Source organism: Lutra lutra, chromosome 6 (assembly GCF_902655055.1).
Source record: "Lutra lutra chromosome 6, mLutLut1.2, whole genome shotgun sequence".
Classification (NCBI taxonomy): Eukaryota; Metazoa; Chordata; class Mammalia; order Carnivora; family Mustelidae; genus Lutra; species Lutra lutra.
The window spans coordinates 34,375,096-34,402,775 of NC_062283.1; the positions used below are offsets into that span (position 1 = coordinate 34,375,096).

At 51.1% G+C, this 27,680-nt stretch overlaps 1 protein-coding gene across 3 annotated transcripts in view; it reads left to right on the forward strand.

Moving 5' to 3' along the window:
* The window catches only part of PPARD (peroxisome proliferator activated receptor delta), a 78,090-nt gene extending 59,000 nt beyond the window's left edge, over positions 1-19,090 (forward strand). For all 3 annotated transcript variants that reach the window (XM_047733026.1, XM_047733025.1, XM_047733027.1), the window contains 6 exons: positions 5,373-5,603; positions 12,975-13,129; positions 14,096-14,234; positions 15,424-15,626; positions 15,803-16,253; positions 17,001-19,090. In XM_047733026.1, coding sequence (XP_047588982.1) covers positions 5,474-5,603; positions 12,975-13,129; positions 14,096-14,234; positions 15,424-15,626; positions 15,803-16,253; positions 17,001-17,248 — 1,326 coding nt within the window. In that variant the 5' untranslated portion in view covers positions 5,373-5,473 and the 3' untranslated portion in view covers positions 17,249-19,090. The remainder of the gene's footprint in view (positions 1-5,372; positions 5,604-12,974; positions 13,130-14,095; positions 14,235-15,423; positions 15,627-15,802; positions 16,254-17,000) is intronic.
* The last annotated feature ends 8,590 nt before the right edge of the window (positions 19,091-27,680 follow it).

Consider the following 27,680-nt stretch of genomic DNA (forward strand, 5'->3'; position numbering starts at 1 on the left):
CTGATCAGGGAAAAACCTATTTTCAGAAGGCCCTCCTAGTAGATTTCTGTTTATGTATTGGTCAGCATTGTCTCACGTGAACACAGTAGCTGCAGGGGAGCTTGGGAAATGGAGTGTTTGACTAAGCATGTGCCTGATCCAAAAAATTGGGCCTCAGTAAGGAAGAAGGGGGAATGACGTTGGGCAAACAACGAGAAGGCTGTCCCTTGTAATAAGAGCCACGTGTAATCAGGGACCACCGTGCTCCGGGTCTAATTTGATGACCAGTGATTGATCCTTGAGGAACTGATTTATGCTAAACAGACTCAGATTCCTGCAGGAGGGAACACCTCACACAGTGGGCATGAGCAAAACAGCCAAGGAAGTGACCCCGCAGGAAATAGCCGGAACCGTGGGTGTCAGTGGCTAGCACCTATCCAGGTAAAGGGGAGGCCACTGCTCAGCTCCCAGGGTGGTGTTGGTGCCATGCGGGTACCCAGTGGCTAGGTCTGCTCAATTGTCAAGAGAAGCCAGAAAGCCAGGAGGTTTTTTTTTTATTATTATTTTTTAATTTTTATTTTTATTTTAAAGATTTTTATTTATTTGTTTGACAGGCAGAGATTACAAGTAGGCAGAGAGGCAGGCAGAGAGAGAGAGGAGGAAGCAGGCTCCCCGCTGAGCAGAGAGCCCGATGTGGGGCTTGATCCCAGGACTCTGGGATCATGACCCGAGCCGAAGGCAGAGGCTTTAACCCACTGAGCCATCCAGGCGCCCCAAGCCAGGAGTTTTTAAGCTTTAAAAAAAAAACCCTCTATTTTGAAAAAACTGGAGAGTTACAGAAATCTCACAGAGATCACACAGAGTTCCCATGTGCCCTTCATCCAGCTTCCCCTAATGTGAACATCGTACAAAAATGCCAGACACTTGCCCATACTAAGAAATGAACATGGCTTCAGTGCTACAAGCTAAGAGGGTTTTATTCAATCCTACCAGTTCTGCTACCACTGTCCTCTTTCTGTTCTAGGATCCAATCTGCCTTATGTCACATTGAGTTTCTGTGTCTCCATAGTGTCCCATCTGTGACACTTTCGCAGTCAGAAAGCTAGAGTTTTACATGACTTCTAAGTTTTCCTGTTCTACTGTAGTAATTTGGCAACCACACATGCTATTTATGGTACTGTAGTGGTTACCTCAGACGTTTTTCCATCTATATTTGCCCGAGCACCTCCAGCTGTCTCCCTCTCCTCTTCCACATTATCATTTGTAGGTTTTGCCTCTTTATTCCAGTTTAAATGCTTTTCAGAACAGATAACATGCCTGTAGTTCAGAGTTTAAAAGGCACAAAAGGTACTGTGAAAAAACCTCTCTCCCGCTAGCGACCCAGAGGTGACCAGTATTCCCAGTTCTTCTGGAGCCTTCCTGCCTCACACACACTCACACACACACAAGCAAACACAAACTTTGGTTTATCTTTTTTGCATGAGGTGTAGCTCTTCAATTCCTTCTGCAAGTTCCTCTATTCCCTTTTTAATATGTGGATGGAGATATGAAGATACTTCCATTCTGGTCCGTAAACATCATGATTCTTGTTTGTGACTGCATAGAATTCCTGTCCCCATGTCCTAATTTGTTTACTAAGCCCCCTGATTATAGACATTCGGTGTGTCCCTTGCCTCTTACTAGTCCAATAGTACTGTAATGGATAACTGTACCAACAAAGTTCTGTTATTTTGCTAAAGTGGAAACACAGCTGTACCATAAAACCCAGAAGTGGCATTTCTGGGTCATAGGGAATGTGCACTTGTAATTTAGATAAATGTAAGCAAGTTATCCTCTTCAGAGGTCATGCCAGCCTACCTCTCCATCAGGGCTTTGTGAGATTATGTTTCCCCACGTGTATAGCAACATGTTAGCATTTGTTTTAATCTGATCTTAAAAGTGTATTTGAGTATTGTGTATTTCTTTTTTTTATGAGTGATTCTCAGCAGCTTTTCAAATGGGTACCTTTTCTGTATACATGTTTCATATGTCAGGCCCATTTATCTGTGAGGTTGCTGGCCTCTTGTTTATAGGAAATGTTTTAGAGAAACTAGCCCCTTGATGAGAGTTGCAGATATCTTTCCCAATTTATTATCTTTTTTTGTTATGATTTTTTCTACCATGTTGAAAGTTTATATATGTGTGTGTGTATATTTGTACATATATATAATTTTTTAAAGTAGTCTCTGTGCCCACAATGGGAATTGAACCCATGATCCTGAGATCTAGAGTTCCGTGCTCCATGGACTGAGTGAGCGAGGTGTCCAATAATGCATATATTTTGGGTGGGTTTTTTTTTTTTAAGATTTTATTTATTTATTTGATAGAGATCACAAGTAGGCAGAGAGGCAGTCAGAGAGAGGGGGGAAGCAGGCTCCCTGCTGAACAGAGAACCAGATGTGGGGCTTGATCCCAGGACCGTGAGATCATGACCCGAGCTGAAGGCAGAGGCTTAACCCCCTGAGCCATCCAGGAACCCCTATATTTTTGTTTTAACTTAAAAAAAAATTTTTTTTTTAATTTACTGGGACCTCATCTTGATAGAAGATTTGAGGTAGGGATCCATCTTAATTTTTCCAGATGGCTACTCTGTTGTCCCATTACCATTTATTGGAGAACCCATTTATTCTCTTTGATGTGAAGTGCTGTCTTTATAACATGTTAACGTTCCGTATATGTTAGCATCTATTTATGGACTCTGTATTCTCTTTCATTGATTGTCTATTCGTGTGCCAGTGTGACACTGTTTTAATTATCGTGGCTTTGCTATATACTTCTTTTTATTCTTCTCCAACTAATTCTGTGTTGTGTTTGCCAGAGTGCCTCCACCTAGCCTCTTTGCTTTCTGCAAGTCCCATCTTTTACTCTCAGTGGACAGCTTTCCCTCCTACTTTATTAACTAAAAGACTGAGGCCATCCCATCCAGTATGAGCTTTAACAACCTCCTCCCCAGTTGCCATGATACTTCTTTGTACATTCTTCCTCCTGTGCCCTAGAATTAGTCCCCTCCCATCAGTCATTATGCCCCAGCTACCTGGCCTTAAATCTTCAGGTGGTCTTTCTCTGCAGACCTCTCCTCTACCCATGGCTTACTCGAGTCTCCTCTAGTCCAAAAAACTTCTTCCTAACTTTGCCACTTTCTCGAGCCAGTACATTTATTTCCTTGACATATTTATAAAAAACCGAGTCTCCATTTGCCATACTACCTCCCTTCCTCCCACTTATTCTCCAGAGTCCCAGTTTCCATCCTAACCACTTGACTGAAACTTGCCTCACAAGGTCACTGATGACCTGGCGGTCACTAAACCCAGAGGTCGTGTGTCAGTTTATCAGCCTTCAACTCTGCAGCTTTTGATACAGTTGAGCTCGCCCCCGTGAAACAGCCCTTCCCATGACTCCAGATTGTCTGGTTGTCCCATGTCTGTCCTGCGCCTGGCCAGTGCTCTGTTGGCTCTGGTGCCTATGCCCCTGACCTCCCTTGACACGTTGTTTTTCCTTTGGTGAACTGAATCCCTTCCCATGACCATCAGTCAGATCAACGAGGATGCCTGGCACATTCCCAATTTCCCAGCTCTTAGACTCTAGGGCCAAATTTCCAAACTGCCTTTCGCGGACAAAATGGAAGAGGTTGTTGTCCGTCCAAACAAGGGAAAATGAAAGCCTCCTGGAAAGGATTGCTGGGAGAGGGAAGATTTACTGTCCGCTGGAAGTGGCCTTGCTGTGGAGCAGTGGTTCTCAAGCTTGGCTGCAGGTGACCATCATCAGGAGAATTGAAAACAAAGATCCCAAGTGCCCAGGCAGCTCCCCCAGATCATTTGATGAGAATCTCTAGGGATAAGCCCAGACATCCCTATTTTGAAAAACTCCCCAGTAGTTGCAGTGTCTGGCTAAGTGTGCAAGTGCGGAGCAGCGTGGGAGAGGGAAGAGTCTCCATTGACCCCTGACTTCTGGGTTTGCTAAGTGGGTAGATGAGCAGTGCAGATCACTAAAGTAGGTATTACCAGAGGAAGGGTGGGTTTGAGGGCAGATGGTGGGTTCTGTTTGGATAGGTTGAGCTCAAGCTGCCTGTGGCACATCTAGAAAGCCCACAGATGCTTAGATTTCCCTAAAGCAGGTCTTTAATGCTCTCAATCCTCCCACAGCCTGCACTGCCTTGGGATGGAGTCAGTTGCTCATGCGTGCCTGGACGCAGCCCACCTTCCCAGCCATCCCTCCAAATCCTCGCTCCCACAGGCCTCTCTCTGTGGCCACTGGGATCCTTACTGCTCCCCACTGTGCTGCCTCTGAGTCTTTTCTCATGCTTTTCTCAACACAAGTTCCATGCTATCTCTGGTCAAAATCCACCCCTGCTGGTGAGACCACGCCGTGAGACCACGGCGTCTCCCTGCTGGTCCCTGCCAGGACGACTCCCCCGCCCCCCACAACACCTCATGGTCTTACCACCACTGACGCAATGGTGGCATTTGTGGGCAATATGTCACTTGCCAAGGGTCAGAACTGCCTCCTCCATGCAGGAGTCCCCACCCAGGACCCCACCTCAGAAAGATTCCTGGACAGAACGCCTGGCCCCTTACCTGCCAGCTGCGCTGCTGAGGGTCTAGTTGCAAATCTGCCAGCGGCAAGCCTAGCACCTACCAGAGCCTCGGGTCTTTTTTCTTCCCCCACACCCAAACACAGGAAGGATAGGACTTACTCCCTTCAAAGCTTGTGGCATACGGTGTGCCTGCATGGCTCAGTGGGTTAAGCCTCTGCCTTCAGCTCTGGTCATGATCTCAGGGTCCTGGGATCGAGCCCCGCATCGGGCTCTCTGCTCACCGGGGAGCCTGCTTCCCCCTCTCTCCCTCTGCCTGCTGCTCTGCCTACTTGAGATCTCTCTGTGTCAAATAAATAGAATCTTTAAAAAAAACAAAAACAAAAACAAAACTTGTGGCATAGGAGAGCCTGAGTGCTGGAGGGGAGGGACGGGGGTTAGGAGGCATGATGCATGTCAGGATCTCGAGGAGGACTGCAAAGTTGGAAAAAGCCCCTGAAGTCATTCTGATCTAGCACAAAGAGCAGGATGGGGCCGAGGAGGGAAAGAGGATGCAGGGGTGTGCACCCTGTCTGGTTCGTGGAGACTGCTCCGAACCCCCTAGACCTGCCTCGGGAACCAAGTGGACAGAGGGCAGGAGGAGAAGGGACACTGGGTACAAGGAGCAGAGCCCGTGGGCTAGAGCTACAGGGAGGAGGCATGCCTGCCGTGAAGGAGCGGAGCAGGGGATCCCCTTCCATACTGCCCCCCTGCCAGTGGTAGCCCTCTCGCATGCCCTCCTCTCTCACCCTCTCATGCTCTTCCTGTCTGCCCCTTGGCCCAGGCTGATGGCAGCTGCCCTGTAGAGGTCCCTCTGCGTTCAGACCCAGATGATGCCAGAGCTATGAGCGGGCCTGCAGGCGTGGCACCGAGGGGAAGTCAGCCATGGAGCAGCTGCCGGGGGAAGCCCCTGAGATCCGGGAAGAGGAGGAGAAAAAGGAAGTGGCAGAGGCAGAAGGAGCCCCAGAACTCAATGGAGGACCAGAGCGCTCTCTTCCTTCCAGCAGCTATACAGGTGAGGAGGGGGCAACAGGGAACATAGGGCAGAGGATGCCGAGTGGGCCAAGCGGGAACCCTTGCCCTCTGTAGACAGCATCATGGGGCTCAGAGGGGCAGAGCCGGCCAGCTGGGGTTCACAGCTCTGTGCTGGTGCTTCTCAGCAGCAGGACTTCAGGCCAGTGCACTTCTTCTTTCTGTGAAACTGACAGCTTGTAGGGGATGTGGACAGGGGCTTTCATGAGAATTCAGTGAGTTAGCATTTGGGATGCGTGTCGTCATCCGTATGATTCCCCTGCTGCCGCCCAGGGGACCCGGAGCCAGTCTATGTTAACCCACGCTGGGAAGATTAGCTGTACCTGTGATCGTAACAAACAGTCGCAGCACCCAGCTCCATTGATCTGGTGCTAATGACACACATCATGGAGCGGCCCTGTAATTAGGAGTAAGTGCTAAACGGCCCCGTCTGAATGATTGTAATTAAGGTTACATTTGTGCAGCGAGCCAGTTTTTAGCTTCTCTTATCGCACTTGTCGGTTCCCTGGGACCGTGTGCTGTTCCCTCCCCATCTTCATCATCATAGTGTTATGTCCACCTTCAGGGGCACCCAGAATCCACTCCTTGGCCTCTGGTTTTCCCTGCTGCTGCTGCCCCTTCCCCAGCTTCACTCCTTCTCTCTCCACCTAAGTCCCAGCACATTTGGCTGAGTCTTGCTCCCTTACCCTCTTGAGGAACTCAGGGTCACGAGAGGATGCACTTCTGGCAGGGGACATCCTGATCTGGCCACAGGTTTCAGCTGCAGGAGATCCCAGCCACAGGTGGTGATTGAGGGCAGAGGAGCAGGCCCACCCCACAGGATGGTCTCTGGAGGGCTGTGTCAGAGTTAAGGTACGGCAGGGCCGCTGAGGTGAACAGGTTCCTGCCTGGCCTGTAGTTAAGAAAGGCCCAAATCCTGGAGCCGTAACTACTTTGAACCTGTAAAACAAGTTCCTGGACTTTGCTGAGCTGCTTCCTCTTCAGGGCACGTGGTGGGTAGGGTAAGGGAAGGGCCATGATCCCATCCCTCTGATCCTGCCCGCATATCCAGGAATAACTGAAGTGGGCTGGGTGTGATTTCAGGACTCAAGAGAAAGTCTCCCCAAACCCCCACAGTAACCTGTGTGTTGGCTGGTCACTGGGATGAATTTAGAGACCCTATGACTGGGATGAATTTAGAGCCTTTCCCAGAAGAGGAATGGCTGACTGGTGATCAGTCAGTCACTCAGTGCTCATAACATGTACTGTTCTGAAATTGAAATGGTCAGGGAGGGTTAGGCAGCAGAGGAGAGACACCAGAGGCTAAGAGTGAGCAAGGTCTATCACGGAGGAAGAGTGAAAAGGGAAGAGAAGGCCATGGAATTTGTGGCCTTAGCACCTGGCCAGGCCCACTCTGTTGCCACATCTGGGGCCAGGCCCACAGAAGTTACCTCCACAGTAATGACCTGTCCTGGAGTTTCCCTACATCCTTGTGGGGACCCAATCCCCACACGATACTGCTGTTAATGGTGGACCAGAGTGCAGGGCCTGGGTGCACAGATGGGGCAAGGTGGACATGGTGATGGCTTCTCAGGGAGCTTTATCAGTGGGATTTAGGGCACACAGGGAGCTGTCTGGGAAAAAAATTTGCCCAACCCCACCCCTTGTGGTGCTATATGTGATGTGATTTTTAATGGATTCCATTTACCAATAAATCAATGAAGTAGAGCTAGAAAGTCTTCCCTGTTCAATAATTGAAACAGGAGGGGGTTGTTTAACACAATCATTAGGTGTTAAAGCCATCATATAGGAAAAGTTCCTGCAAATTCTACAAGACAAACAACAGAAAAATAGAAACAGGCAGTTCACGGTTGGACAAATACAGATGGCCAGAAAATAAAGTGTCTTTCAATCTACTCATCAAAGAAGATATCTTCAAGATGAGATGTCATTTAGCCTGTCAGATTAACAGAGAGGACTCTTGCGGCCAGAGGCGGGAGACATGGCTCTCCAGCCACCCAGGGTGGAAGGGCAGCTTGACTATGCAAGCGAACACTTCTTTCATTCCTTTGACCCGCGCAGTCCCCCATCCTAGGAACGTATCCCATGTGAATACTCACTGGGAGCGCACAGAGATTTCCACACTCACTTACTGCAGCACTGCTCAGAGAAGCAACAAATGGGCAAGCACCCATCTGTGGGGAATCAGTTATGTAAACTGTGGGAAAAACCGACTGTGGAATGCTGTGTAGTCATTAACAAGGACTGGGCGGGTCTGAATCTACCAGCGGGAGAAAGAGCTCCTGCCAAATGGGGGATCCCATTGCTTAAAAATCTTTAAGTATCATGGAAGGCACTAGAAGAGTGTACATGCAAAGGGCTGTGCCATTAACTCAGAGGAGTAGGATCATGACGGAGAGGCTGGGTCACACAGTGGTGCGTGCCATTACATGTTCTCAAGTCTGCTGTACTCTCACCGTTTAAGAAGCAAAAGCACCACTTTCCTTTAAAAAGTAAAGTAATTTTGTTTCCCAAAAAAGGCCGGCAGGTGAGGGGCTCTGGGGACACAGCCTCATCCTGTGTCGGGAATCACACAAACCAGGGCAGGGATCTCAAGCCTGTGACCATCAGCAATAGCTTTCGCTGGTGCCTTCACTTCTGCAGTCTCAGCCTGTACCTTTAAAGTCTGCCCACCTCAAGGGCTGGCTGGGTGAGGTTCTCTACCCTGCCCCATGAGTCTACGACTTGGGCCTCTGGAGTCCCCTCAGGAATTCAGGAGGATGGAACACAGCCTTGAGCCTTGAAACTGCAGGAAGTTCCCGCAGTTTGCTTCCCTTCTGACTCCTCAGAAGTTCTGCAGCTCTGTCCTCAGCTCAGCACCTGACAGAGAGGCCGGCAGGACAGGCCTCACCATGAGTACTCGGCATCTAGGGAACTCACATGCCCAGGGTCCCCCAGCTGGGTAAGGGTGGGGGCAGCTGTCCCCTCCTGCTTCAGTGATGGGCATCCCATCCACACCCTAGGAAGAGGTCAGGGGTCTTAATGTGGAGCTGGGGCTGAGGAAGACCAAGTGTCCTTCCTCCTGGCCTTGGCACCTCCTCTCTCAGCAGGCACTCAGTGGGTGTCCAGGCAGGGGCTGGCCTTTCAGTGGAGGACAAGACTGCATGCCAGCCCTGAGAAGCCCACTGTGCAAGTAAACAGGACGACAGAAATAAGGAGGCTGCTTAATAACCCAGCTCCAGAGTCCCACAGAACTGGCCCTGCCTTCAGCAGCTAGTTGCCTGTGGGACTCTGCCAGCGAAGTAAATAGTGTTGACCCTCCCGGCCACTGTCACAGCTCTGGCAACAGCATACCTCCAATGATGGAGATGAGATATGCGAGAGAACTCCCCTCCATACGGAAATGATGCAAGCAAGGTCAATAGTGTCTGCTGAACTTGCAATCCAAGATGGCACAACTGATAGTTCACTCCCTGGGTGTTGGGCTTAGTGTTTACACTGAGTCTAAACATTCCAATAATGGCCTGGTGTCATCCTCAGCAGTGACCTGTCTCATCGCTTGTCATAGTCATGAATTATTGATTAGTAGTAATGAATAGTACGAGCTCAGCCCCAGGGGTTGGGTGGTTCTAGGTTATTACCAATAGGATGTGTGCACACATAGAGAAAGAGAGAGAGAGTGTGTATGTGTGTTTAAGGCCTTGGCTCACACAACTGTGAGGGCTGGCAAGTTGAATTCTGCGGGACAGGCCAGCAGACCAGAAACCCCAGGAGAGAGAGAGAGAGAGAGTGAGTGAGTGTGTGTGTGTGTGTGTGTGTATGTGTGTGTGTGTGTGTTTAAGGCCTTGGCTTACACAACTGTGAGGGCTGACAAGTTGAATTCTGCGGGACAGGCCAGCAGACCAGAAACCCCAGGGCAGCTGATGCTGTAGCTTGAGTTCGAAGGCAGTGCAGAGGCAGAATTCCATCTTCCTTAGGGAGGCCTCGGTCTATTTTCATAAGGCCTTCAACTGATTGGCCCGAGGCCTACTTACATTATGGAGAGTAATGATTTCAGTGTTACTCACATCTAAAGAATATCTTCACAGCAACATCTAGACTGGTGTTCAACCAAAAACTGGTCATCATGGGAACCATGGCCTGGCCAAGGTGACACATAAAATTAACAATCTGGCCAGTGCCACTGTCAGCATGTTACTTAACCTCACCTATGAAAGAGTCAGAAGACCTTCCTTGAAGGGTTATTTTAAGGTTCCCATGGGATTAATGGTATAAAGTATCCAGCAGAATGCCTGGTGCACAGAGGCACACAAAAAAGAGATTATTAGTGTTAACACATAATCTTTACCAGAAGTCAGGTGTAGGTTCAAGTCCCAGTCCCAGCAGGTCTTAGACAGGTGACCTTAACCTCACCAAGCTTCAGTTTCCTTATCTTTAAATGGTATCAGTCACTATCTTCCAAGGTGATATGGAATGATACTAACAAGCTCTTGGTGGGGGCCTGATAAATGCTGGTTCTTTTCCCCTCGCTTCCTGGGGTAGAGGTAGTGGTGGGCCCTCAGGAGATGTTTAGGGGGTCAGGCAGGGTGTGGCTAGAGTAGAAGTTCAGAGGCAGGGCTCAGGGCCCAGATGATGGCCATTGGGTGAGCAAGTACATTTCCTGAGAGCTGAGGAGGAGCCAGGGGAAGGACAGTGCTGGCCTGATTGGGAAGAGCCGCTATGCTGGCAGACGGCCCTCAGACTGGTAAGGCCCATGTCCCCAAGCACTGTCCTAGCTCATGCTGCTGTTCATATGTACTTTCAGGTTCTAGGGCTCTTCTCTGTAGTACCTCTGTTTGTTGCTTTTCACCATGGCTCTCAGGTAGATGCTCCTGTCATCTCCATCTTACAGAGGAGGAAACTGAGGCCCAGAGGGCAGAGCTGGGGGTTGAGCCCAAGACACCAGTTTGAACTCAGTCACATTCTTAACCCTCATGCCTGCTCTTCCCGAGCACCTGGAAGCCGACTTGGAAGTCTCCCAAGGATCTCATCTTTGAGCCCAGAGAGAGGAGCAGTCACCTTTCAGTCACCTTTCCCAAGAGCCTCTTGCTTGAATGGTGGGCGCTTCCAAGTCCTGAACCACCTGCCTGCCTCTTGGCCTGTGTTGCCCCTGGCCACATCGTACTCCAGCTTTCTCACCTTGTTCTGGCCTCAGCTGGTCAAGGGCAGGTCTGGATCCTTCTCTGCACACAGCAGGTGCTCATCAAACGTCTGCTGCATGAAGGGAGAGGGTGGCTTGGCCACATGCAGTGCAAATGCCTAGACGCCTGCCAAGCCTCTGGGGCCAGGAGGGAGAGCAAGGAGGGCACCACCAAGAGATCAGTGGTTGCGGACAGGACTCGTTGTTGGAAGTGAGCTCTGAGATCCAAAGGCGGTGTGATTAGAGATGTCCCCCGTCTAGCAGAGGAGGCAGACGTGTCAGCCACAAAAACGCAGCTGTTTACAAGAAGTGACACAAAGTGAACCTGCACACAGACCACACGGGTTGGAGGAGGAAGTGCCAGAAACCCTCCTGCTCATCTCTACCAAGGATTTTCACATGTGATCTCATTTTCCCATTTTCCCATGACAGCTTGTACCGTGAGTTCTCTTGCCTCTCTTAGGCTGCCTCTCAGCGCAGCAGGGACTGCTCAGCCCCTGCAGCCAGTGGGCGCTGAGCGCAGGACCAACCCAGGGAGCTCGAAGTCCACTCACTCCACCAGAGTCAGTGCTCCGTGCCTGCTCCCTGTCCCGCAGCAGCACCCGGCGGCAGCATTCCTGCCCAGTGGCCCTTACATTCTGGTGGAGGGCCCCCAGCACTGAGTGAACGCACATAGACTGTCGTGTGGTGGCAAAGGCTATGCAGAAAACCAGAGGGGCTCTGCCCTCCAAGGCACAGTGCCCAGGAGACGGAGGGAGCTCACTCTCCCCCATCTGTGGGCTGAGGCGAATGGTTACACCCCTCGGAATGACCGAAGGTTGGGAGTGAAGACCCTAGGAGGGACAGGCCATTTCACCTTAGGCCCCTGCCCTTACCAGCCCAGGAAGGGAGCAGACTCCCTGGTGCTTTCTGGATGACAGACCAGGGACAATACCAGCCTGGGAAACGTTCAGTCTGGGCTCAGCTCCACGGCGTGAGTCTCCCTGAGGTGCCGGCCCGCTCTGAGCCAGTGATTCTCTGGTCTGGGGATTTGGCCCCTGCCCCTGAGGAGGTTGCTCGGTCATCAGGAAAGAGAGCAGAGAACAGCAGATTCTAGCCAGTGTGGCAGAGGCAGGACAGGCGGCGTGTGGGGTCATGTGGCTGGCCCTGGGCCGGGGAGACCAAGGCTCAGGCCGGGCTCATTGCTAAGTGTGCAAGGGAGAGATTCCGAAGAGAATCCCAGAGATTACCGCATCATCTGACAGCACCAACCCCTGAAGTTATTGCCGTGGTCTAGTACTTTCCTTGCTTCCACCCATAACACTGGTTCAAACGTCCCATACACTGAATAGAAGAAAAAACCTGGGGATATTCAGTTTGCTGCCCAGTTGACCTGACTGATACCGCCTTCTTTCTGCTTGAGCAAGAAGTTTTGTAAGTGTGGCTTTGAGCTTCTTGGGACACCTGGGTGGCTTAATCATCTGCCTTTGGCTCAGGTCATGATCCCGGGGTTCTGGGATCGAGCCCCACATCCGGATACCTGCTCAGCGGGAAGCCTGCTTCTCCCTCTCCTACTCCCTGTGCTTGTGTTTCCTCTCTGTCAAATAAATAACTTAAGAATCTTTAAGAGAAAAAAAGAACAGATTGGAACTTCTTGAGAGATTCTTTACAGCATCTCTGGAGCCCATCCAAGAGTCAAATTTCCCAGGAAAGGTGGATGGAGGGTTGGTCTCCCTCACACACATTCCATACAACCCCACACGGGCCCAGACGGTGGAGCCTCTCACGCTACGAGAGCTACTTCTCAGGTTGAGTCTAAAGAGATCTTGTCTGCTTCCTCCTCTTGCTCCCTTCCCCCCAAAACATAGTCATCCTCCCCGATAAACACGCATGCACACACACCCCTCTTTCCTGCCCGGTGGTCAGTACAGCCCAGGAACGCTCTGACTTCCCCCCGATAATGATAGCTGCCATTTCCCAAACACCTGCTATATGGCAGGTCCGGGGAAGAGCCTCATGTTCTCGATGAAGAAACCAACCCTCAGAAAGGTTGACTGCTTGCGGCACTTAGCTCTTAAGTGTCTGAGCTGAGTGAGGGCTGCTTGAGAAATGTGGGCTCTCCCCCACAACCCTCACTGTGCCCCTGTGGGCTCTGGTCACCTCCGCTGGCCCCCGTCCCAGCCAAACTGAAGGCATCCCTGTGTCATGTGTCCACAGACCTTTCCCGGAGCTCCTCGCCACCCTCCCTGCTGGACCAGTTGCAGATGGGCTGTGACGGGGCCTCGTGTGGCAGCCTCAACATGGAGTGCCGTGTGTGCGGGGACAAGGCATCGGGCTTCCACTATGGTGTTCATGCGTGTGAGGGGTGCAAGGTAGGGCCCGCGGCGAGTGGCGGTTGGCAGCTGGGGCTGTGTTTACATACATGGAGAGCTGACCGGCCAGAGAAGCCAGGCCCTCACAGTACCTGCTGCAGAATTCCCACCCGGGAGGCAGCCAGGCCCTTTGGCTCCTTCCAGGCCTCCACTCTGGGTATGGCTGGTCCCTTGTTGGCCTGCCCTATTGGGCACCGCCCCAACCCCTCGCATGGGCTGGCTGGCTGCTGGCGCCCTCTGGAGACATAGCTCTAGAACAGAACGAGGGGCTTGGGCTCAGCCATCAGGCTGATGGCAAGTGCTTCCTGCACCTCAAGGCCCAAGAGGGCCCCTTGGAGGGAAAAGAAAATTTACTTTTCTTTCTCCAGGGGTGCTTTTGGGTTCATCCTCCTAATTGCACACCCATCAAAATGGTACATATTGGGGCGCCTGGGTGGCTCAGTGGGTTAGGCCTCTGCCTTCAGCTCAGGTCATAATCTCCAGGTCCTGGGATCGAGCCCCGCATCGGGCTTTCTGCTCGGCAGGGAGCCTGCTTCCTCCTCTCTCTCTCTGCCTGCCTCTCTGCCTACTTGTGATCTCTGTCTGTCAAATAAATAAAATCTTAAAAAAAAAAAAAATGGTACATATTATTTTACTAAACCACTGCCTAGAAAATACCTGGAACCAGATACATTTACGAATAAACCAGGTTAGCCATGATACAATTTTATGTTACCAAACACACAAAGAAGCACTTAAAGTGAAGAATTAGACAGATAGATAGATAGATACAGATATAGATAGATATATCTCAAAGGCTTTAGCATTATTTTCTATCTTCCTCCCCTCCAAAAGAAACTCCCCCCCCCCCCATAACTTCCAAATTTCAGGAATTCTGACATTTACACACAGCACTGGGGCCCCTGACATCCCAGAATCCAGGGTGCAGAGCAGGATTCTCAGCTTTCTCTGACCCTCCCCCACCAGGGCTTCTTCCGTCGGACGATCCGCATGAAGCTGGAGTACGAGAAGTGCGAAAGGATCTGCAAGATCCAGAAGAAGAACCGCAACAAGTGCCAGTACTGCCGCTTCCAGAAATGCGTGGCCCTGGGCATGTCACACAATGGTGAGAGCCAGCCCGGGCACAGTATGGCCAGAAACCAGGCCTGGCGGTGGGGGGGAAGGGGTTGCTGAGGTGGGGTGAGGAGACCCTCAGAGCCGTGCCCAGTGTGCAGGAATCCCAAGACCAAAGTGCCTTCCCCAGACGACTCCACATCCACTTTGGGGCCCGGGCCCAGAGTGGTCACCCGCTTTCAATCCCTGAGGCTCACTGGGGATTGACCCCAGCTCCAGTCACATTGGAAACACCATTTCTAGCACCCCAAGCCTGTCGCAGATGACCTGACAGCGTAAAAAGCCACTGCCAAAGCCTGGGATCCCCTGGGCCCTTGCTGGTTAGTAAAGGCAGGAAGGAGCCATGAGTGACCACAGGTGTCCGCTGCCAACAGCCAGGCAGGAGTTTTCTGGAGGCTGGCCACTCCTGGGAGACAGAGACTGCCCTGCACTTTGGGCCTCCTATGGTATTGTCTTCAGACCCCATACAGTAGGATTGCACAGAGCCCATCTGCCCCCCACTTTGCCTGTCTTGAGTCAGAGCCCCCCTTGGGGGATTCGGGAGAGCTTTTTGTTTAAATGCCTCCACCCACAGCTACCCTGTCTTGCCTTTTAGATGGTGGCAGGACCCAAGCCCTCCAAGTGCAGCCTTTCCTCCATGGTGGGGCCTGGCAGGTCTGGGGCTTGGTCCCTCCCTCCAGTCTGTATCTTCCCAGGCTCTGTTCCCTAGGTGGGCTGAGCAGATTTCCTAGGAGATCTCAAGGCCAACTCAGTTCTTCTCACTTCTTCTCTTAGAGAAGCCGGATTTGTATCCTGTTCATTACTAATAACTAATTTTTTAGTGCTTACTGTGTGAATATTCTTATTGAATTGTTTTGACAATCCAGTGAGATTTCAGTATTAGCCCATTTAGCCTTCCTCTTCCTGCCTCCTGTAACTCAGGCATGGGCCTTTGACACCAGAGACTGTCTTCCCGCCAGGCACTATGAACAAGACAGAATCCCTGTCCCCCTGGAGCTTACATTCGGGAGGGGTTCCCCAATATTCCCGTGTGCTGGCTGTAGAGCTTCTGAGGGTCCTGGGCTCAAAAAGTGGGTCTCCATTTTTGGCCTCCGTACCTGTTGTGAGACAAGGAGGTTGGAGGTGTTGGCTCCCGCCTGGGCTCCTCAATGACTTCTCTTCACCCCCTACCCCACGCACAGCCATCCGCTTTGGCCGGATGCCAGAGGCCGAGAAGAGGAAGCTGGTGGCGGGGCTGACGGCAAGCGAGGGGAATCAGCACAATCCACAGGTGGCTGACCTGAAGGCCTTCTCCAAGCACATCTACAATGCCTACCTGAAGAACTTCAACATGACCAAAAAGAAAGCCCGCGGCATCCTCACCGGCAAGGCCAGCCACACGGCGGTGAGTGTCACTGCTCGGCCTGGCTGCCCACGCTAGGCCCTGCCTGCCACCCACCTGACTTCTGGGAAAACCGGGCTACTTCCTTCCCCTCACTTCGGGGAAGAGGCCGGGGGTATGGGGAGCACATGGGCGGGGGTCCTCCCAAGGCCTGGCCTCTAACGGGGCCTGGTTTTCAGCCCTTTGTGATCCACGACATCGAGACATTGTGGCAAGCAGAGAAGGGCCTGGTGTGGAAGCAGCTGGTGAACGGCCTGCCCCCCTACAAGGAGATCAGTGTGCACGTCTTCTACCGCTGCCAGTACACCACGGTCGAGACCGTGCGGGAGCTCACCGAGTTTGCCAAGAGCATCCCCAGCTTCAGCAACCTCTTCCTCAACGATCAGGTGACCCTTCTCAAGTATGGTGTACACGAGGCCATCTTCGCCATGCTGGCCTCCATTGTCAACAAGGATGGCTTACTAGTGGCCAACGGCACTGGTTTCGTCACCCGGGAGTTCCTGCGGAGCCTCCGGAAGCCCTTCAGTGACATCATTGAGCCCAAGTTTGAGTTTGCGGTCAAGTTCAATGCCCTGGAGCTTGACGACAGTGACTTGGCTCTCTTCATTGCGGCTATCATTCTCTGTGGAGGTAAGTGAGGCTGGGGCTGGTGGGCCTGCCCCACACACCCAGCCCTTCTGGGAGTTGGGCCTTCACCGAGGGGCACCAGGCCTGAACCCAAACAGTGTGGGGCGGTGCCCGTGTGAGGTTGGCAGCGCGACACACGAGGTGCCGATGGTGTGGAGGACCGGCTCCCTCTTCTCGATGGAGAGGAGGCAGACAAGACTGAAGAAATATGCAACATGTTCATGGGGATGATTCTTCGTATTTTGCTTCCACTTTTCAGATCCCAATGCAATAAATAGAATAATCATCACACACAGTGCTGTAGAGCTCACTTCGTACCAGGCACTGTCGTGGTTCCTTTTCCTAGATGATAACTCACTTGGTTCTCATGGCAGCCTGTGCAGAAGGCATTTCTGTCACCCCATTTTACAGATGACGGAACTAAAGTCAGAGAGGCTGCAGGGAGTGGCCAGTGCACAGTCTCCTTGCTAGTCTGTGGTGGGGATGCGGGTTGAACCCAGGCAGTGAGTCTCTTTACCATGAGGTCATACTCCCCTTTCTCAGAAGAGAAAACCAAAAAGGCAAAGGACATGGGCCAGGCCCTGGGGCAGAGGGACTAGAACTCTCTGTGGAGCAGTCACTGACAGGACAGGGCTCGGGTCTGTCACGGCAGCGGGTCTGCTGTCCTCTGGGCCAAGTCACCCACCCAGGGCAGAGGTAGGGGAGCTCCTCTGCGACTCCCTCCCATATCTCTGCCCTGTGTCCCCACAGACCGGCCAGGCCTCATAAACGTGCCCCAGGTGGAGGCCATCCAGGACACCATCCTACGTGCCCTCGAGTTCCACCTGCAGGCCAACCACCCCTACGCCCAGTACCTCTTCCCCAAGCTGCTGCAGAAGATGGCCGACCTGCGGCAGCTGGTCACCGAGCACGCACAAATGATGCAGCGCATCAAGAAGACCGAGACGGAAACCTCGCTGCACCCCCTGCTCCAGGAGATCTATAAGGACATGTACTGAGGGGGCGGGCCGCCGGAGCTGGGACATAAGTCACCCACAAGACTTTTCTGGACCGCAGCCTCCCTGCTCCTGCGCTCAGACACACGGCCTCCTGCTCCCCGCTTTCCCTGCCTCCCCTTCTTCACCTGCCTCTCTCTCAGATCCTCTTTCTTCTCTGATTTCCTTGCTCTCCCTCGCTCTCTCTTCCTGCCTCTTCCTTCCTCCCTTGCCTTCCTTTCTCTCTCTCCCCATCCCCATGTCTGTCCCCCTTTCTCTTTGTGAGAGACAGTTCGTGTTACTTCACCAGCAGCATGGAACAGGTCCTCTGCTTTCGTCCACCCCGTCCCCTGTTCCCCAGGAGCCAGGGGGGATGGGCCTGCCCTTTGCATCAACAGTCACCTGCAGGGGTGGGCGCCTCCCTTCTCCTGTCTGCACAGCAAAGGACTCAGGCCAGCCAAAGAAACACTAAGCTCTCTAGGCCCAGCTTCCTGGGGAAGCCATGTGGGGCCTGGGCTGACTGCAGCAGTGGACCCCGAGTCACCGGGGCCCTGCCCTGAGGGCCAAGATGCCTCCCCCAGACTGTCACTGCCCTCCCCTATCCAGCCAACCCCTCTCCAGCAACACACCCCAGCAACACTGATAGCAACACCCTCTCTTCTTTTCACCAGTTTGCCAGGCCAGTGTCACTGATGGTCCCCTGCGCTGGCCGCCAGGGGACACCCCCAGCCTGCCTGGAAGGAGACGGGCTTCCCTCCAGGTGGGGGCCCCCACTGAAGAGGAGCAAGCCTCAAGGGAGGTGGAGGTTGGCCAAAAAGGCAGCAGGCGGTGGACTTAATTCTGAGCCCAGGCCTGGGGGTCATCGGCACCCCCTCTCCTACCACTCTGCAGCAGCCACCAACCACGACTCCTGTTTCTCAGGAGTTCCTGGGCCTCAGCTTCAACCAGGAGCCCCAATGAAGCTCACGAACCACCCCCGCACGCACACACAACACTCCAGCATACACAAGCACTGAATCACTTTACCTGGTTCTGCACCCCTCCCTTCCCTTCCCCGAGGCAGATGGGCCAGAGGGCCCTGCGCAGGGGTGTCCTGCTGAACCAGCCCAGCACCTGCACAGTGGGGAGGTGCCCGGGGTAACTGATCCCGCTCAGTGTGACATCCCTTTGTCCCTACTGTCGTGCTACCCTCCCCTTCCCTCAGCCCAGCCAGTTTCTGGGAACTCCGCCTACACAGCCTCTGGTGACCCTAGGACCTTGCCAGGCCCAGTCCCACTTCTCTGGCCCTCAGGTCTGCCCTTCCCCTCCTCCCAGGTGAAGTACTCGGCCTCAGGGGAGGGACTGAAGCCCAGTTTGGATGCTGTATCTGAGTAGGAAGTCATAGAGCCCCCACCCCGCCCCCAACCTGCTTCTCCAGGAAGGAAACTGTCCTGGAAGGGTCAGGGACTGGTGGAGGGTCTCTGAGAAAGGTTAGGAAAGTCCTGAGTTTAGAGTCCTGTCCGTCTGTCCCTGCCTTCCAGGCCTCGGGATCATTCTCTACTGACAAGATTCTTCTCTCTCCCACCCCCACGCTCAGCTGACCAAGGATTGGGGTTGAGGTGCTCCCTTTGAGCCAGCGCTGTGAAGGGAGGGATACTGTGCCTGCCCCCCCCCCCGCCGCCACCCGCCACCACGCACCCCCTCCCCCACCCAGGCCTGGTGCTGAGGATACAGCTCTTCTCAGTGTCTGAACACAATCTCCAAAATCGAAATGTATATTTTTGCTAGGAGCCCCAGCTTCCTGTGTTTTTAATATAAATAGTGTACACAGACTGACAGAACTTTAAATAAATGGGAATTAAATATTTAAGAGTTGATGTAGGCCAACACTGTTTGTACAGGTTTTTTTCCCTGGGGGCTGATTGGACTCCGCCCCCTTTTCCCTATCCAGTGAGGAAGGGGGAAACTGGGCTGGGCAAATGAGACTTTGGGGTACAGGAGGGTTGATCTGTCTTTCCCCATCACCTGTTCCTCACCATATGTCAGCAAGGGCGGAGGACCGATGTCCCTGCTTTGCACAGAGCATCTGGGGGACAAGGGGGAGAACGGTATACGCGCCCTTGGTGCTGTGGTACCAACCTGGTCGGCGGGAGGAGGGCTGGGGAGGGTCTCCAAAGGGCCCTGGAGGAGGCACCACCCCCACAAGAGACCAGGGCTTTCCTTAGCCAGCACCCCAGTTTCCTCGTTTACTTCCTGGGGTGCCACCTTCACAGAGCCTCCAGGAGAGCCCAGCACTCTGCAGCCCATGGGCTCAATGGCAGAGGCAAGTTCAGGGTAGACTCTGGTGCTTGTCCAGCCAGGAAAACAAGCACCCCAAAACATTTCAAAGTGGGTAATTTACTATAGGAAAGTGTGACTGAACTATTGAAAGGAGTGAAAGATCCAAAGAGGAGAAATTGAGGCCATCCATTAGGAGCTGGGCAGATGCTGTCAGCCCCAGGGCTGTGTGGAAAGTGGGATCATCTAGTGGCCAACATCATCAGAATCCCCAAGGACACTGCAGGAATGGGGAGCCTAAAGCCACCCGCTGGGGTGACTGCAGAACCAGAGTCCACACAAGACATTGAGGGCTGCCAGGGTGCTGGCAATCACCAATGCTGCTCTGTCCCGGGGACCTCATCCCCTGAGCAGGAAGCCTGGAGGGCCAACTCAGCCGCTCCTGCCAGAAGCGCCATCAGAGTACAGGCTGGAGAGGCAGTGTCTCCCTTCCTCCTGTCTTCCAGTCGGCTCCCTGGACCTCCCATTGAAAAAAACAACCGTAAAGAAACCTGGGAAATGTGTGTGCAGACTTCCAGCCCCGAAGGTACAGAGCAGCACAGGAAGGAGTGGGAAAGGTGCTCAGAGCCCGCGATAAGCCAGCACAAGTACAGACACCAGCTCAAGGTGAGCGGCCCCGGTAGGCTCAAGCTTAAGGCTATGACCAAGTCTGACACTTGACTCCCTGTTTCTCTGTTGCTGGCCACAGAGATCTGAACCCTGTCAAGTCCCATAGGGTTCATCTCAGTCAGGAGAGTGACAGTCCCAGGAGAACAGGAGGACCTGAGGAGGAGGAAGAGGAATGCTTGGAACAGGGGTGGCTCTGAAATTGATAGTCTTCCTTATAATGGAATCTTCTGGTTTGCTTGATTTATTTTGCTCATGTCAAGTGGAAGACTGCTTCAGTTGTTAACTCCCAGTCCTCTAACCAGTGCTCAAGAAGTAAGAATACAGGATACCAGATAACCAGATAGCGCTCAGTTCAGGGAGAAGGTACGTCTCGCTATGAGTTCTCTGTTAGTACCTGGCTTCCGGGGCTGCAAAGAGAAGTATTGTTAGTATCACTAAGTGATATTCTTTATTAAGCACCTATTTCGTTCCAGCCGTTCTACATACTCATCTCTTAATTCTCACCACTACCCTACAAGCAAATATCACCTGCCCTTCACAGGTGAGGACACACAATGAGATTAGCAGGTGTGCCTGGGGCCACTCAGCTGGGAAGAGGCATATTGATCTGGGGCCTTAGGACCCCTGATTTTTCCCCAGGAGTAAAACTTGGGGAGCAAGTCCATCTCTTTTTAATGATGCTCAGGACAAATGAATCAAATATTTAGACTAAGAGAGAAGAAAGTGACCTTAAGAGAATTAGGAGCTACTACCTCTGTAATAGCTTTTTAAAACTTCAGCGCTAAGAGGCACCCAGGTGTCTCAGTTGGCTAAGCGTCTGCCTTCGGCTCAGGTCATGAGCTCAGGAGCCTGGGATCCAGCCCTGCTTTGGGCTCTCTGCTCAGCGGGAAGCCTGTTTCTCTCTCTCCCCCATGGTTGTGCTCTCTCACTCTCTCTCTCACTCTCTCAAATAAATAAAATCTTTTTAAAAAGAAGAAGCAGGTTAGACACCACCAAAGAAGTAATTTTTGCACTTCACGAAAGACATATCGAAATTACCTAGAAAATAGTATGGGAAACCCCAAGATGGAAAACATCAGCAGGAAGAATAGCAGTACAAATTCTTAGACACTGAAAAGGGAGTAGAAGTTGGTATGATCTTGAAAAACAGCTTGGCAAAACCTAGTACGCTTAAAGTGCCTGTGGCTGCTGGGGGTGTGGGGTGTGGTCAGGGAGGTTCCATCCCTCAGAACCTAGCCATTAGTTGCTATGGCAGCAGGCCTCCCAGCCCACTTCCTCTCAGGAAAGTGCTCTTGCTGAAGGCAGCTGCCTTGCCCGGATAAGTCCACCCCCCAGGTGCAGCCTATAGCCAACATGGGGGTATGAGGCCAAGCCACCTAGCCCCAGTACGGGACAGCTTGAAGGATCACCCCAGCGCCAGAGGCAAGGCTTCACTGCAACTGCCTTATAGTTAAACTTCTCGCTCTACCCCAGCCTGCCTTCTTCCAATTACCTACAGCTGTTGCTCCAAAGAACACCCGGCCCTGAGAGTCCTGCAGATAAACCTCCAAATATACTTCCTGGAGAAGCCAACCTGACCCCATAGTCTGGGGTGAAAACCCCCAAATTACACAGCAGACTCCCATAGGTTTTCACTGCAGCAATAACAAAAACTTGGAAACAAAAGAGCGTTCATCAATAGGAAAATGGATACACTTGGGCTCAGTCATACACAGTCAATAAATACACTATTTACACAGTGTTAAAAAGAAAGAACTAGAAGAAACACGTGGAAAAGATTTTTATATAATCTTGAACTGGATAGACCTTTCAAAAGTCTATTGTATACACACACAAGTTTCTAAGTTTCATGCAGTGTACACAAAACTCAGAGTCCATAAAATAAAAAATGAAAAACCTTACTATATATACATCTTAGAAATTAATTCCCAGAACTAAAACCCTGAGACATTTTAAATCAACCATGTAAAAAAAAAGTGTGACATAATCAGACAGCTAATTTCCTTAATATATAAAGAACACCTACAAATCAATAAGTAAGAGGTCCACGACTGATAGAAAAATGGGTAAAGATAGAAAAAGAGAAAGAAATGCCTTTTAAACATGAAAAAGATTCCTGGGGCACCTGGCTGGCTCAGTTAGTAGAGCATAAGACTCTTATTTTTTATTTTTTTATTTTATTTTTTTTTAAAGATTTCATTTATTTATTTGACAGATCACAAGTAGATGGAGAGGCAGGCAGAGAGAGAGAGAGAGAGAGGGAAGCAGGCTCCCTGCTGAGCAGAGAGCCCGATGCGGGACTCGATCCAGGACCCTGAGATCATGACCTGAGCCGAAGGCAGCGGCTTAACCCACTGAGCCACCCAGGCGCCCGAGCATAAGACTCTTGACTCTAGATCTCTGGGTCTTGATCACAAGGCCTACATTGGTTATAGCATCTACCTAAAAAACGAACATATGAAAAGATGCTCAGTTTTACCCATAGTAGGAAAAACACAAATTAAAACTACAATGACATACTTTTTTAAATCACCAAGTTAAGAAACACTAACAAGTGTGATAACATTGTTTTGGCAAGGATGTGCAAATCCAGGCACTCTCATATTGTTGCTGGGAATATAAATGGGCACAGCCTCCACAGAGGGAAGATTGGCAGCTCCTATAAAATTTTTTAAAAAATAATTTCAATCCATTTACAACGACATGAATGGAACTAGAGAGTATAATGCTAAGCGAAATTAAGTCCACCAGAGAAAGACAAATACCATATGAGCTCATTCATATGCGGAGTTTAAGAAACAAAACCAACAAGCAAAGGGGAAAAAATCAGCAAACCCAGAAAGGTCTCTTAGAGAACAAACTGATGATTTGCTTGGGAGGCGGTGGGAGGATGGGGGAAACAGGCGAATGGGGATTAAGGAGGGCACTTGTGATGAGCACAGGGTGTTTTATGGAGTTGTTGAGTCACTATATTGTACTCCTGAAACTAACATAACACTGTGTGTTAACTAACTGGAATTAAAATAAAAAGTATAGGGCGCCTGGGTGGCTCAGTGGGTTAAGCCGCTGCCTTTCGCTCAGGTCATGATCTCAGGGTCCTGGGATCGAGTCCCACATCGGGCTCTCTGCTCAGCAAGAAGCCTGCTTCCCTCTCTCTCTCTCTCTCTGCCTTCCTCTCCGTCTACTTGTGATCTCTCTCTGTCAAACAAATAAATAAATCTTTAAAAAAAAATAAATAAAATAAAAAGTATATATAAAAAAAATAATTTCGACCCAAAGTGGGCTCCATAGCTCAGTGTTCAGAACAGCGGTCTTGTAATAATTTTGATCCAGCAAAAGTAAAGGGAATAACAAAGATGTCCAAGACTATTGGTCCCAATCTATGATCTCAATTTACTGACAGACATAAGTTGTTTAAATTCAATTTTTAAATTGCTCCTTTAATTTTTAAGTGAAATTCCTCTTATTTGATGTTTTAAAATTTCTCTTCCATAGGGGGCAGTGCAGTCAAGTGGAGAGAGCACGGGCTTTGGAGGAGTAGGATGGGACTGGGACAGGGGGTAGCTTAGAAATAGAACCACGGAAGGGCACGTGGCTGGTTCAGTCAGAAAAGTGTGTGACTCGATCTCAGGGTCCTGAGGTTCGAGTCCCACACTGGGCACAGAGATTACTTTAAAAAAAATAATAAAATAGGGGCGCCCGGGCGGCTCAGTGGGTTAAAGGCTCTGCCTTCAGCTCAGTCATGATCCCAGGGTCCTGGGATCGAGCCCCACATCGGGCTCTCTGCTCCACGGGGAGCCTGCTTCCTCCTCTTTCTCTCTCTGCCTGCCTCTCTGCCTACTTGTGATCCTGTCTGTCAAATAAATAAATAAAATCTTTAAAAAAAAAAAAAAAATAAAAAAAAAAATAAATAAAAAATAATAAAATAAATAGAGCAGGAAAGACTCCTAAACCTCACGGTCCCCCTTCCTAGCTCCCCACCCCCCTTGGGCCCATCCCGTGGTTCTCCCCACAACAAGCTATGAATCCACCAGGTGTTTATCCTGCCCGAGAAAGAGGCTCTGTTTGCCGGATGGCCTGTCATCTAATCTGAGGCTTCCTCGTTGGATAAAGGCTTGCCAAGCCCCTTCCTGGCTGCCTCTCGTGGTAACCCTTGCCGAGTCACGGACTCTAGTCCAATTTCTTGTGCCCAGGAGAGCAAACTTGCTTCAGTGGCATAGAGCAGGCCACGGTGACTTTCTGCAGAAAGAACATCCTGGTCCTGGAGGGAGGTCCCCAGAGCCTTTATCCAGGACCTGGCCGCTCTGGATGGCCCTCCCTGGACCCCATGCCTGGCTTCAGCCACCTCCTGAATGCTCCAAAGTCTCCCACCCTACCCTGATTTCCCCACCAAGCTCAGCTCCACATGTGGGGTTTATGTAGCCCTGGAGTTGAGCGAGGCCCTGCTCTGGCTTCCTCCGTTGTAAACCCCTCTCAGACACCACAAAGCACTTCCTCAGCCCTGAGACTCCCAGCCTCCTGGGCCTTTGGTCCTAGGTCCCAGGTCCTTGCATCCCCTCCTCACCCTGTCCCTCCAAACCTTTGAAGTTTTAACCATTCCCCAGTTTCTTCCAGTAATCACCTAGGGATCCCTGAAGGTCCTCATTCATGCCCGATTCCTTCTACTTCCTGGAGCCTGGGCTGGGCTGCTAAACCCCCTCAGCCCTCCTGCCTCTGTCCTCCACCCCTGCAGGCCTGGAGCCAGGGGAGGGGGCAGGTCTGGTTGTGGAGCCCCTCCTCCTTTTGGCCCTGCTTGCGGAGGGAGGGATAAAGGTGCACCTGAGGAGCCTGCTTGATTCTCACTAGGGGCTGACACTGGAATGGACTCCACAGAGGAAGATGGCAGCCGCCACGGTAGAGAGAGGCCCGGCTCCCAGCGGCCATGCAGGTAGGGCTCGGGGTCTCAGTGGAACCCAGGGAAGGTGGGAGAAAAGGCTTTGAGGCTTGGCCTAGCTTTTGAAAGCCCAGTGTCTAAGAATGAGGGGTGCATCAGGGGGAGGAGGGGCTTCCTTGCCCCCACCCCGATGCTGGAAGGGTCTAGAGATCATTTCCCATACCCTCGTAGTCCAGAGGAGGAGACTGGGACCAGAGAGGAGAAAAGGTATACCAAGGCTGCCCAGCTCAGTCAGGGCTAGCTCATGGTCTGACCGTTTCCTAGTTGCCTTCTTTCTCTTCCTCTCAGCAAAGATTTCTCTGCTCAGAAACCCCAAACTGGGTGGGATCTGGTGTCCTGGTGTCCCCTGTAGTCCCGGCACTTTGCAGGGAGCCGGATATTCATAAATGTTTGAATGGAAACAGGTCATGTTGAACATTACACTATGAGAGAGTCATTCCTTTGGGTATGCTCACTGCTCCAGCACCCCAAGCACCAAGCCCCTTTTGCTGTCTCCCCAGGCCTGGATTACCTGTACCTTTTGGCTCTGTCCCTCCCCTTTGGCCTCAGAGCTTGGCTTGAGAAATTCCCCAAATCAGGCAGCCCTTGCCCTTGACAAGTCAATCTTGGTTACCTAGAGAAAAATTGGGCTGAATGAGGACACCTGGATCCTAGCCCTTGTTCTGAGTCCTACTTCTCTGAGCCTCAGATTTGGAAAACAAAAAATGACTCCTGACTTTTAAGGCTTGTTTTGAGGATTAAATAAACTGGTCTGATGTTTCCACAAGCAAAATGTGTTTTACTGGTATGCTTAATGTGTGTGGATGGAGGGCCCAAACAAATAACAGTAAAAACAGGTTTAAGCAATGCTGGGTTAGATGGAACAGGTTCCTTTGCAGGACTTACCAGAGCCTTTTTTTTAAGATTGATTGATTTATTTTAGAGAGAGTGTGTGAGAGCATTGGGGGAGGGAGAGGGAGAGAATCCTCAAGCAGACTTCCTACTGAGTACAGAGCCCAACAAGGGCTCTATCCCATGAGATCATGACCTGAGCTCAGCCTGTGAAGGAGACAGTTGGTGGCCCCACCCTTGGCGGTTTTGGAGATTGGCCTCAGTGGTGGTCCTTGGGGAAAGGCAAAGCCATCCCAGCACATCTCCCCTTCCAGCGGATTTCCATCCTTGGACTGAAGAGGAGACCTACAAATGCTTCCTCTGAGGGTTACTGGCTCCTCTTCTAGGGTTACCTCCCCCGACCTTCCATGGTGACTCTCTTTAACACCTCACCCCTCCCTCCACCTTCCCCAACCTTGCCAAACTTTGTCACCCACTGGTCTGGTCCCTACTCCAACCCAGCCTCTTCTGGTTTACTCCCCACATTGTAACTGAGAGCAGAAACCTACAGACTAGGCCTCTTTCAAAACCTCCTAAAAGAAATCTGGAAAACCACATGTCCTGTCCAGGCACCAAGTTACCTAGTGGTTTGCATCATCACATAAATTGTTGCAAAGAGGATCATGTCTTAAAGTATTACAAATAGTCCCACTTTATAATAAAACAATTACTTTTGGGGAAAAAAATCCAAAAGAGCTGTTTAAAAGATGTGTTTAAAGAGAAGTTACATCACTAAATCACATGCTTTTTGCCATTTCTGAATCCTTCCTCTCCAAGGCTGGCCCTTGAGATTTTGAGGGATGTGTTCAAAGCCCCGAGCCCACAAGAACTTGCCCTCAGTTCTGCAGCAGCTTCTCACTTTTTCCAAGCCAGGCGGTGAGAATGATAAGCAGGCATCACGGAGCACTGGGCTAGGGCAGGCTGTAGTTCTGGGTAGAAATCTCATTCCAAGGTATTCCGGGCCACTGGCTGTGGGTCTTGCCAATGAACTTGGTGTGTGGGCAGCTGACCGGAAATGGCAGGTGAGCAGGGTGGCCGTGAGTAAGTACATTTTTCTTTCATCTATCCAGGGGCATCTAACTACCAGAGAGATTTTACATATAATGTCCTCCATCTAAAAATATATATAATATGTGTATTTTATATGTGTGTATACACACAGGCTGTACAGGTTTTTAAAAAATATTTATTTGAGAGAGAGATTGCACGAGAGCAGGGTGAGGGACAGAGGGGGAAGCAGACTCCCTGCTGAGCAGTAAGCCTGACTTGGAACTTGATCCCAGGATCCCGGGGGATCATGGCCTGAGTCGAAGGCAGATGCTTAACTGACTGAGCCACGCAGGGGCCCCAAATACAGGCTCTTACAATTTTACATAATTCCTTTTTCTCCTTGAATGCCTTCTCTACTTCACTGCCCCACAGGATTTTATCTTAACATGTTTCCATTCTCAGATTCCGTCTTTTACTGATGACAATAGTCTATGCTCCTGTAACAAAAATACTTGTGTAACTTACCTTTTTTTGGATTTTGTTATTAGTAGTATTCAATTGATCAAAACCACTTAGATATATTACATACTTTGTCAGCTAACTATTAAATAACAAAGAATTTTCTTTAGAAAACTTTCTCCTGGGGCGCCTGGGTGGCTCAGTGGGTTAAAGCCTCTGCCTTCGGCTCAGGTCATGATCCCAGGGTCCTGGGATTAAGCCCCATATCGGGCTCTCTGC